This window comes from Balaenoptera borealis, assembly GCF_965194805.1.
Source record: "Balaenoptera borealis genome assembly, chromosome: 5".
NCBI classification, from domain to species: Eukaryota; Metazoa; Chordata; class Mammalia; order Artiodactyla; family Balaenopteridae; genus Balaenoptera; species Balaenoptera borealis.
In genome coordinates this window covers 55,756,482-55,768,730 of record NC_138862.1, presented here as the reverse complement: position 1 = coordinate 55,768,730, position 12,249 = coordinate 55,756,482, and the positions used below count along the sequence as shown (strand labels likewise).

The following is a 12,249-nucleotide window of genomic DNA, read 5'->3' as shown; positions in this document are numbered from 1 at the left end:
TTTTTTTTTTTTTGGTCAAACAATCCTTCCTCATAGAAATACATTGGCAGCACAAAGAGGAGAGTCAGCAGAAGTTTTTCATCCCCCTGGGCTAGTAGACAATGGAGTCTGCTTTTTTGAACTCAGGCCAAATGGAAGCTGTGTGATAAGAGTATTTGGCAAGTAGTTTTGGGTTCAAATTCCCTGTTCTTGATGCTTTCTGGCTAATTAGAGCAAATCACTTTACCTTACTGAGGCTCAGTTTCCTTATCTTTCAAATGGGAACATATGCTTTCTCTGCCTGCCTTCCTTCATGAGGATCAAAGAAGACAATAAATGTGAAAAATAAACACAGTGCATTACTATGATACCTAGAAAACTAGAATTGCTGGGTGTCAGGGAGGAAGTGTGCTTTCAGAAATAGAAACAAAACACCATTTCAAGGCAAATGTAAATGATTTTTATAGAACAAGTAAACCATCTAGTTAAAATAACTACAAAACTGAATACAGTGTTACTTCAATTTTGATTAATATCATAGAAAAAAAACTTGAAAAAAATGCTTCAGATAGATAACAGTGGTTATCTCTGAGTTGTTCCATTATGGGTGATTATTTTAAAATGTTTTTCTTTACACATTTCTCTACTTTTAAAGCTTTTTTTTTTTATTTATTTATTTTAAAAATTTTATTTATTTATTTATTTATGACTGTGTTGGGTCTTCATTTCTGTGCGAGGACTTTCTCTAGTTGCGGGAAGTGGGGGCCACTCTTCATCGCAGTGCGCGGGCATCTCACTATCGCGGCCTATCCTGTTGCGGATCACAGGCTCCAGACGCGCAGGCTCAGCAATTGTGGCTCACGGGCCTAGTCGCTCCGTAGCATGTGGGATCTTCCCAGACCAGGGCTCGAACCCGTGTCCCCTCCATTGGCAGGCAGATTCTCAACCACTGCGCCACCAGGGAAGCCCAAGCTTTTTTGCAATAAACACATGTTACCTTTATTTTGGAAAATATATTTAATCATCTAAAGCTATGAAATCATAGAGACAAACCTCCTGAGCTTACAGATGAGAAAACTAAGGCCCAAAGAGTTGAGGCCATTGCCTTACATCTTGTTACTAGTAAAGCCAGGTCTAAAATCCAGGTGGCCTGAATCAAAGCCATTGCTGTCTATGTTTCCATCCTTGCAATTATTCATGAGAATGCAAGGAATTAAAAGTTGACTGAGTTTATTTACTTCATCTTCAGAACCATCCTTCTCTGGGACTCAGTCTCCGGTAGGTAAGTGCTTCCAAAAATTCTTCTCTCCCACTGTTTCCAGAGGTGATAAAAGAAAGAGGTAATCATGAGGCAGGTGATGAACATAATTTCTGAGAGAAAAACTGGAGGGAAAAAAGCTCAGCATATAATATAGAGGAAGAATGCTTTAGTGGAAAAGCTCTGATTTAGGAGGTAAATGATCTAATTTCTAGTGTCATTATTCTAATGACTGTCACTAATTAGCTATGTGACTGTGGACAACTCAATCTCTCTTCCCAGGTTCTTTTTCTAAAAAAAATAAAAATGACAAAAGGGAAATCTGTGCCAGGTGGTACCCATGTTTCTTTCAAGTAATAACACTTGGTTTAAAATGCAGTACCTTAAGCACACACAATGTATGCAAATGGGTGCTTTTCAAAAACAAGCTTATTTTCATAGACATAACACAAAGCCAAATTAGCTTTTGCAAAAAACCCAAAATGATCAGTACAATTAAAACCAGTATTTAAAATGCAAACAACAAGTAGAAGCAAATGCAAAATCAATCAGATAGGAATACAAAAATCCTCTCGCCCAGCAGTTTGAGTGGTGAATTGGTTGTAACCAGGGAAAGGGAAAGAGAGCACAGTGTAGGTGGTGATGGCAGGAAAGTAGTGAGCAATGAAATTCTTTTCGGAGACAAGTGTGGTGGAAGAGGGGTGCGTGCTGCCCAGCTTCGCCTCCTTCTTCCACATTCAGTCCTCAGGTCCTATCGTCCACCTCTGGGGAGAGCGTCTGGCGAGGCCGCCCATCTTGCAGCACTGAGGCTCGCTAGCTTTTGTCACTCACGTGTTGGGGAGGTGGGATGGAGTTGGCACGACCCGCCAGTGCACCCCACAGCCCTGGGCTCAGATTTTCCCTCTTCCAGCCAAATGCTCTCCTTGCCCCCTCCCCCCTATCTACCTGAGGAGCTGTGAATGGGGATTTCTGGGAGCTTCTGGTAAGACTCACTTTCCTTTAAGAGACCCTTTCTTATTCATCTTCCCTAGCGATCTGCCTCAGGTGGGAGAGGAGTTGAGAAGCATCCCAGCGAGGCCAAGAGAAGCTGCCTCAGACATTCATAGGAATTCTGGCTCGTGTCACCCAAAGCCTCTTATTGGTTGATATGCTTTGCAGAGGGCTGCTTTGCTAAGGCGTGAGACATGGGGTTGAGGAGGCAGGGGGAGAGAAAAATAATATATGGGGAAAAATAATATGAATCAGTTATGCTGTATGACAGAAATAATCCATATTCTCTCTCCTCAATTCTCCCCCCTCCAAGTCTACCGTATAATTCTCTTAGCAGGCTTTCATTCCAAAGTTAAAAGTAAGGTCTAAAGAAACCCTGACAGACAGACATGGCCACTAACCTAAATTTTCACTTAGTTGCAACCAGACGTTTCTGAGGGAAGATTTTTGGAGGGGAGCTGGGAAGGGTAAGAGCACCAAGCCAACCACCAAGCACCTGGGGCTGTGAGTGGGAGGTAAGTGTGGGGACTGAGGGGTGGGTAAGGTTTTGGCAGGTGACCGTCTTGTAGCAAAATGTTCCCAATCTCCACTTGCTGAAACGCTTCTTGCTCCTAAACAGTCCTTATGTGGGTTTATCTTCAGGGTGAGCGTTCATGATTTTATCTAACTTTGCAACTTCCTATATTGGTGACGCCAGGTCAACAAGCAGACTTAGCAGAAATGAGACCATGTCCATCAGTATGCAAGTGTCCAATATACATTTCCTACAGGGACTGTAGTTAAAAATCCACTTTTTATCCCTCTGTAGGGAAGAAGAAATGCTGGATTCATGATGTGAAGAACGCTTATGTTGAGGCTGAGATTAAAGGGAGTGGAGATGATGGCAGAATAATTGTTGAGACAACAGATGGAAAGGTAAAGAAATCTTTATTTCAGCCCATTGGTGACTAAGTTCTCTATTTAATTTAATAATTAGGTGTGTCCTTTCTCCAATTGTTTTGTTAAAAACCTGGGGTAGGAGATGCCACTGATACACTTTAGAAAACTCATTATTATTTTTTTTTTTTTAGCTGGCTGCTTGGAGTTTATTTTCTACTTGGTGCAAGGCACAGGGTAGGGGGTGCCGGGAAGGCTCTCATGTGGCTTGGATAGTAAAGAGTGGAGTTCTCTCAACTTCCTTTTTGGTGTTTTGCTGTTTTGATATTAAAAACCCAACTGCTTCTGTTGGCTGCAGCCTGCTCTCTCAGGGAGGGGAAGGAGGGGGGGCTCTGATGAGCCTAGCGCCTTGGGAGGAAGCCCGGCAGCCGGTGGTGGCCACTCAGGACGGGGGCCTGTAGTTGGTTTGGCCAGGCTGGCCGCCAGGCTGCTGCTTCCCCACGGCTTCCCGAGCCAGGTCACAGGTGATCATGCCGGTGGAGGCCGGGGCTGGTTCTGAGTGCTCTGGGGACTCCAACACTGTGGCCGTGAATGGGAGAGTGGACTTCCCGAAAAAGAAGCTAGCCCACCAGTGTCCCGGGTCAGCTCTGGGGAGACCGGGGTGGCGGGGGATGCCTTCCCCAGGGTACTCGGCACTTCCGCAGGAGCTGTTACTGGAAGTGGAGCCCAGGCGGCGCCGGTAGTAGTCGTGGGTGGCCACGAGCGAGCCGCTGGAGGGGATGGCTGCCATGCTCTTGCTTGTGGGCTGGTGGAAACCTCGGCGGCGACCCCTCGCGCGCCTGGGCGCTCGATCACGGACGGCGGGGACCGGGGCGCTAGGCCACTGAGCCCATCTGCGCAGGAGACCGCGGCCGACGGCTCCACGACCCAGACGCGCGGGGCCCTCATTAATCTTTAAGAAGCTCCTCCACTTAACTGTCAAAGATGTAATGACGAACATTGAAGAATCAGAGTAAACCGGCTGCCAGTGGTAAAGCTCATTGACTCTAGAATGCACAACTTTTTCCACTTCTTCCATCGTATTTCAAGTTCTTTTTTAAAGGTGCCTCTTGGAGTAAATAATGACCTTAGGAACTGTGAAGCAAGCTATGTTTGTAGGATCAGGAAAGAGTGGGATAATCTGAATAAAAATAGAACAGTGTCAGAGGATCCGAGAAATGGGAGAATGGTCAGTAATGTCAAATGCTAGAGAAAGAGATTTAGGGCTCGGAGAGAGCCTTGATCTTCAGAATTAGGAGGTCACCTATGACCTTTGAAAGAGAAGCTTAGGTCAAGCGTTGGGGCATAAGTTAGACTGTGAGGGGTCATAGAGAGAATGTGTAGTGAGGCTGTAACAGTCCCCAACCCCTTCTCCCTGTCACCAAGGTATTCAGAGCAACAGGGCAATATTGTACAGACAGCCTACTCTCAGAACCTTTGCCTGCATCACTGACCTCAGGTGCCTGCCAGCTCCATGGCAGAGAATTGGGCCCTATTTCTGCCCTGACTTGGTTGAACACTTCATTATAGATTTTACAGATGATTTCCTGCCCATATGCAATTCACCAATCTCCTTCCAATTCTGCCCTTCCCAACTCCATAACAAGCCACATCCTGTAACAAACAGGTACGATCATTATCAAGAAAGTTTGTCTTTTTCATGCCCTTATCTTTGTATTTAGACAATTTATGATCTAAAGCATTGCCATCTGAATTGTAAAATTCTGGAGGCCACTCAAAAACTACCACTTATGATGTCTTATATGCCTTCCTGATGGTGTCTGTACATTTAAAAAATCACAAGTTAGGTAGATTTTATAACTAATTAATGGAATTAAGGGCAGAACTTGGTCCTTATCAATAGGAATATACATATTTAGGCAAGGGAAAAATTCAGATGGTCTTAAATAAGGAAACTAAGGGATTCAATTATTTTCTCCCAGTCTGTGTGTTGTCTTTTCACTTTCTTGATTGTGTCCAGTTCAATTTTATTAGGCCTCCAGATGAGAAGTTTGTTCTTCTGAGCACATTTTTTAAAACTGCTGTCTTTTTTAACAGCGTTTATGGTGATTTGTGAATATAATGTGGTTACAACTATGAAAGAAATCATAGGAAGAAGAACATGAAAGCAATAAGTTAATGATGTAGAAAGAGGAGTCTAAAGGTGGGTGATTTTGTTCTGCTTGACCTTTCACCATCTAATGGAGGTCCCGTTCCCCCCAGCCCCACTCTGCATCCCCCCGGCTCCAGGCTTCCTCCTCCTGATGTTAGAAGTGACTACACTTCCAATCACCTTTGGTCTTTGTAACATTAACAAAGGCAATAAAGCCAGTGGGTGGAGAGTAATACTTAAAGTTGGTAACGAAAGGAGAGAAAAATAGAATCAGAGCTGAGGGGAGGTTTTCGATGTAAAGAGACCTGATTATGTTCTATGGGAGAGAAGGAGTCCATGAAATATGGAAACTGAAAGGGACTCAAAAGAAAAGGGATTACTGTTTGAACAATGTCAAAGAAGACCATGGATAGGAATGAGATCAGGAATATTGAGAGTGTGGGAGCCTCAGAAGAAGCAGCTATTACCAACTGGGATTAAATGGAGCAGTCAGCTGACACCAATATGCATTAATCAAGGAAAAGGGCTCTAGGAAATGAGGTTTGGAAACTTCTGAGAGTAACTCTAAGCAACTATTTGGTAGTAGCAATGCAGCCATATTAATTAAGATATCAGTACTTATTGAGCACCTACTATGTCCTTAGCATTGTAATAAGGGCTTTAATAACTTTAGAAGAAGAAAACATCTAGACTACTTCTTAAGATGCTTATAATCTAGCTGGGAAATAGTTTAACACAGCCACTTATTAAAACATACACAAGAGTTAATACTATCAAGATAGTACAGGTTATGTATATGGTAAAAGACTTAAGGAAGGAAAAATAATGAGCTGGGGGAGTTGGGGAAGGTTTGAGGAAGAGAATAGGTCTTAAACTAAGTCTGGAAGGATGAGTCTGCCTCCTTGATCGTTCACTCTAAATTCCTTCTTCTAAACCTCTAGGATATGTTGAGACATCTAGAGAGGGGCTAGATCATGTGCAATATAATGTGTGTTCTCTCAGGGGCAGAGTCTGAGGAGCCACAGGATCAGGGCACAGCAATTTAGAAAATTTTGATTCAACAAAAACACTTTTAAAAAACTTTATCTTCAGGCAAGGAGAGAACATGAGTCGGAGGAACACCTGTTTCTTGGAAAAAACAGGTTGGTTTAACTTCCTCTGGCTCCATCCTCTAGTGAGGCATCTTTTTCTTAACTCCTTGAAAGTTCTTCTCAATGCATGGCAAAAATGAATGAGCATAGAAGAAATAAGAAATAGGGGAATATATCTTACATTTTTCTCCTCTCTGAAGAGTCTGAGTGTCAAGGAGGACGAAATCCAGCAGATGAATCCCCCAGAGTTTGAAATGATTGAAGACATGGCAATGCTGACTCACCTCAATAAAGCATCTGTGCTGCACGCCCTGAAGAGGCGCTATAACCATTGGATGATCTATGTACGCGTATATGCTTCACTCCTGAAACAGAATGCTGACATCACATTGGCGATGTCCCAGCCGTCTTTTGGGTGAAAAAGATATTGAATTTAAGCATACTCATATGAGAATAATCCTTGAGAAATGCCCACTGGGAAGGGACATTATCTTAGCGTTTCCCCAATTTTATTTGGTCAGTATTCATATCCCTTCCCACAGGTTTTCATCCTAAAGTAAAGGCATGAAGCTTGGAGCATGATAGACCCGTGTGCAAATGCCACCTCTGTTTCTTACTAGTAGTTTTCTTCTTGAAGTCACCTTATCTGTAAAGTGGGATAATAATGCCTGTCTCTCCATGGTAGCTTGGAGGATGAATAAAAGAATGTAAAGCATGTAGTTCAGTGCCTGTTACCTAGTTAGTGCTCAATAAATGGAATAATTTTTTTTCATCCTCATTAAATTGGTGATGATTGGTTGCTCAGCTTCTTTAATTCACTCAGAATCTACTCAGCAGGAGCTGCACTGAGCAGATTAGGCAAAGATGATGGCATTTGGGACCCATTGCTATAGCAGCCTTGCCATACAGCCAGCTTGCTCCTGGGCGCTCTGATTTACGCTGTGACTGTCTTTGTTTCCCTAAGATGCCATAACAAAATTACCGCAAACAGGGTGGCTTAAAACAATAGAAACTTATTCTGTCACAGTTCTAGAGGCCGGAGTCCAAGATCAAATAAACTCAGAAGTCACACTCCCTCTGGAGCCTCTAGGAGAGAATCATTCCTTACCTGTGCTGGTTTCCGGTGGCTTTTGGCATATTCCCTGTGGCCGCGTCACTCCAATCTTTGCCTCCATCTCCACATCACCTTCTCCTCTGTGCGTCTCTTATACGGTGATTAGCTGTTGGATTTAAGGGCCCATCCAGATATCATCCCGAGATCCTTACCTTAATTACACGTGCAAAGACCCTTTTTCCAAATAAGATCCCGTTCACAGGTTCTGGCGGTTAAGACGTGCACGTATCATAGCCACGGTCCAGCCACCACGGTTTGAGTGACCCACATGAGCTACTACCCCAGTGCCTTAAGCATCAGCTTCCTAATCTTGCTGAGGCACAGATTCGCTTTGGGCCTCAAATGCCTGAGAGCTGGTTACCAAAATCAACAAGACTGCTGGCAGCGTCCTCCTTGTCTTCAAAAGGTGTGTGTGTGTGTGTGTGTGTGTGTGTGTGTGTGTGTGTGTGTCAGACAAGTTAGTGGTTGACAGATCTCCCAGGGGAGAGGTAATCCCAGGCCCCCTTGTTACTCTAACCTGGTTCTGTCTCTTCCTATTAGAAGTCCCTGCTGTGCAAGAATCCAAAAGCTCTCTTTCTTTTAGTTCCTTTATAAGTAAATATTCGAGCAAATGTTACCTGACATTGAAAGAGCTGACAAACCTGGAAGTATTCCTAACTTGTTTTCGGAAATCTTTTCTGATCTTCTGTCTTCTGTCTGATCTTCTGTCAGGGTCTCTCCTGTGTGAGCATCAACCCTCAAAAGTGGCTTCCAGTGTAACACAGAGCAGTGGAAGCTGTCTACAAAGGGAAGAGGCGATCAGAGGCTCCCCCTCACATCTTCGCTGTGGCCAGTAATGCCTTTCAGGTTATGCTTCACAGTAAGTGGCTGCCCTACAAAATGAAGGGTAAAAATATCTGATCTACTTTTTCTCCGTGTCACTAAGAGGCAGGTAGGCATTGTTAGCGGAGCATGGCCTTTATAGTTGCCTAATCACTTGAAGCCTCCTTTTCCTTCTGGATAAAACTTGGGCAAAATAGGGCCTACCTCCTAGGGTTATGGGGACGATTAGCTCGCATATCAAATTAAGTGAGATAATGCCTTGAAAGTGCTCAGCCGTGTCTGGCCCAGAGTGAGCCCCCTGTAGATGTCAGCTTTTATTACAAAAAGTACCTGCTAGAATGTCTGGCACAAAGAGGTTATTCTGTAGCTATTATTACACTAGGCTTAATAAAAGGCTTAAAATAGCGATATGTCAACCATTCGTCATTTACCATTTGTATTTGGAGCAAGGAAAGAGTGATAGAATTTGTATGATCTTATGACTGGCCTACATAGAGTCAAGAGAAAATCTATTTTACTTTGTACCATTGAAATAGTATTTTTTCTAACTGTATACAGAGCAAATCCTTCTCCTTGTGTCTGACTTCAAACCGTAACCAAGGAAATGTTGAATAAGTTCATGCCAATACATGGCAGCTCTGGTAGAAGAATGATCTGACATTTTCCTTTCTTTTGTAGATTGAAAGAATCAGTCTGTACTCTTCACGTTAAGTGTTTGCCTTGCTTTTTCTTTTTGGCCAGCAGTGAGAGTTTCAATCGAAACAGACACTTACATTTCACTGGATATGAAACATAAATTCACTGCCTTTGAATTGTTGTTCTTTAGATACCGAATACATTCTAGGCAAGAATAAGATAGGAAATTGTCATAACACTTTAGTCAGTGATTAGCCAAATATGGTGCCAGCTAGGCTGCCTCCCATTTTAGAAGATTCTTTGGAACCTGCGGTGCACATGCTGGTCTTAATCATTTTCTTGATGGAGAGAGCTCCCTGTCCAAATGATCATTTTCAAAGTTCTCTGGTCGGACTAACTGGGTGGAAAGACTGAAAGTCCAGTGGGTATGACCACAGAATAGATAACATGCTGTTGTGAGCAACCAGAATGGGACAGGCCAAGGTACATTAAGTAGTGGGAACTAAAAGATGGTGAGGTTTAGTGGGACAAGAAAAGGGAGTGAAGAAGAAGGATGGAAAGGATTTCACTGATACCATATTGTATGTTAATTTTGACGGGAAGAGCATTGGCTGGCCAGGTGAACTGTCAGTATGGTGGCTGAGGGGAGAGGCTGGGACTCGAGAAGCAGTCAAATGCTCAAGTTCTTGCCCTTCCTATGCAGTGATGATGCCGCCTCATGTGGTGGGCTGTCCATTGGCTTCAGCCATCCCCAGAAAAATAATAGGTCTCAGAATCTTAGAGCTAGAAGGGTGGTTAAAGTTCAGCCCTTTGCAGAGAGGATAGACTATTTTCTGGAGTTTCAGGCAGATAAAGGCAGGCCTTGATCCTATGACGCTTTGGGTGAGAGGCTATAAATTCACCGTTGTGTCCTTTCCACATTACAAAGTTAGCTGATTATCAAAGGTAAAGGCCAGGTCCATGTGATGGTAGCCTTCATATGTGACAATCTCTTGAACAGGTGGTGGTGAGGAGACCTATCTCTAATTAGCAAAGATACTCTTCAGCTTTTTGTTAACAGGACCATGAGGAACAGGCTTCTTATTTTTATAAAGTCTTTGATCTTTCCCTACTCCAGATTTTTGCTCATGATATTTTTCCAGCCTGAGATGTCCTTCTCCTTCTCCCAACCAACTAAATGTCTGCATCTCCTTCAAGTTCCCTCTTAAGTTCCACTTTTCTATAAAACTTTCCCTCTTGCCTTAGCTTATATGGTTAAAATTATTTATCTTTCATTGCATTTATAATCTGAACCAGTTAACTGTGTCATTGAATTTCCAATCATAGAGGAGAATCTGGTGCTGGAAAGACTGTGAACACCAAACATATTATCTAGTAATTTGCCACCATAGCAACCACGGGTGAATCCAGAGAAAAGCCAGTAAGTGTTTATACATCTTGGCAGAAAAGGTGGGTGGCCCTATCTGCTAATCATGGAGGCTCTGCCCCGATCACTTATGGGGAGAAAGGAGGAAACTGCACCATAGAACAATTAAAAAATTATAGAAAATTATTTTTCCCCATTTTTCCTTTGCCTCTTGGAAGGATCATCAAGTACTCTGAACCAATAACCCGAAAACATTAAATTACATAATTTGTTTCAGATCTGTTTCAAGGGGCATTTACTGGCCTGATCTTTGTTGCTTGGACCCTCTGAGAATTAACTACTTAAGATCCAAACCACCTTCCCCCAAAACTAGGGTTACCAATGCCTTGAATGGCCACTTTTGATATTTCTTAATATTGAATATCTTCTTTGTGGTATTTCTTTAGCTACTGTGAGATGTCAGAATCCCTCAAATATGTACCAATAGAAAGAACTCTGCTTCCTTTACCACTAACTTCTGGACAAAATCCCAAATGCCCAATGGATGTACCCTCAACTTCAATCACATTCTAGGTTCTGAAAACTTTACCTTCTCTCTTTCTCTAATTATTTTTATCCTTGGTAATTTTTGCTTTAGCTTACTTTGTTTAGCTCCATTAACAGCTTGATGGTAATAATCTGAGGATACCTAGACCATGAGAGTTGGTATGCAAAATAAGATTAGCTAATGCTGAGCAAAACTCCAAATCAATGAGTTACTGAGCTGTTGGAGCCTCTCATCTATGTCTGACATTGCTGCTTTGCTTTTTCAGTATGATCCTAGATGTTTCCTGCTGTATTTGCAAGATAAGAAGTATATCAAAATAGCAATCTAGTCCAATTTCCACACCATAGAAAGTTTCTTTCCAACCACCACATTCCTGAATTTGATTGATTTCTCTAGGTATCATTGAATTCTATTATTCACTAGATATTACTTCATTTGTGTGTACATTTTAGGTTGTTTTGTGTGCATTTGTTTGTTTGGTCTAACCATTGAGCCTGATGATAATACATAACACAATACATAATACATAAAAGTTCTGTGAAAAATTTTGCTTATATAGCCCTTTTACTTATTTAAAGGACAGTAGACCCATAATATATAGAGGGAATATAGTATTTGTAAATCTATAAATTCTTAAATACCACGTATTATGAAATGCCCCCCATAAAATGTATCTTTGAGGCTGACTGGAAAAAAACAAAGCTATGTTGCAGTTTAGGTGCTAAGTGGTGGTTAGGACTTGCTCAGTGTAGGTGACCTGCTTTGGCCCATCGGCCGGAGCCAATATGATTCAAATTCAAGACCAATAATACCATTTCAAGTCACTGCTTGGTATGAACCTCTAGGTTACTTAGGAATAATAGCAAGCAAAAATGTAATTTAATAATGCCGCGTCTGCTGTATTATTTTTGGATAAATTTCCAGGTGTGAGGATTGAATGGGAAGAGAGGCAGATTAGCAATGAGGGGGAATATATGGAACGAAGTTTGGAAATAGGCTATGGTATTTGTTGTTGTTGTTTACTTTGGTAAAATATCAGTTTTCTTTTCCTACTCAGGCCAATGCCAACCAAAAGAGAAGCATTGCAAATAAATGAACTCCCACAAAAGTCATGGGGCGTCATATATTATCAATCTTTCATCCATCTATTTTTGAGTTCCCATTCCAAAATAACCTTTCATCACCAAATTTGGAAGTAGTTTTTGGCTACTGGTTACCTAAACAAGAATGAGTTTTGACCTGGATATGGAGGGCTTGCCATATTACAGAATTCTGGGAAAAGTTTCATCAGCTGTATTTCTCCTACCTGTATCCCAGGGGACTCTACAAAATCAAATCAACTGAGTGAATCCTGTCTTGGAAGCATTTGGAAATGCCAAAACCCTGAGAAATGACAACTCCTCTCGCTTTGTAAGTAA

General features: G+C 42.2%; 1 protein-coding gene and 1 pseudogene across 2 annotated transcripts in view; one reads left to right on the top strand and one right to left on the bottom strand.

Annotated features, from left to right (window-relative positions):
• MYH15 (myosin heavy chain 15) overlaps window positions 1-12,249 on the top strand; it is a 205,282-nt gene that overhangs the window by 13,327 nt on the left and 179,706 nt on the right. Inside the window, 5 exon segments of the mRNA XM_082393599.1 lie at window positions 3,036-3,142; window positions 6,547-6,696; window positions 8,172-8,216; window positions 8,220-8,319; window positions 12,149-12,205. Of these exon segments, the coding sequence (XP_082249725.1) occupies window positions 3,036-3,142; window positions 6,547-6,696; window positions 8,172-8,216; window positions 8,220-8,319; window positions 12,149-12,205 (459 nt within the window).
• On the bottom strand, window positions 3,277-4,065 carry LOC309630035 (pancreatic progenitor cell differentiation and proliferation factor pseudogene; annotated as a pseudogene). The gene has a single exon. The product of its transcript is annotated as a pancreatic progenitor cell differentiation and proliferation factor pseudogene (transcript).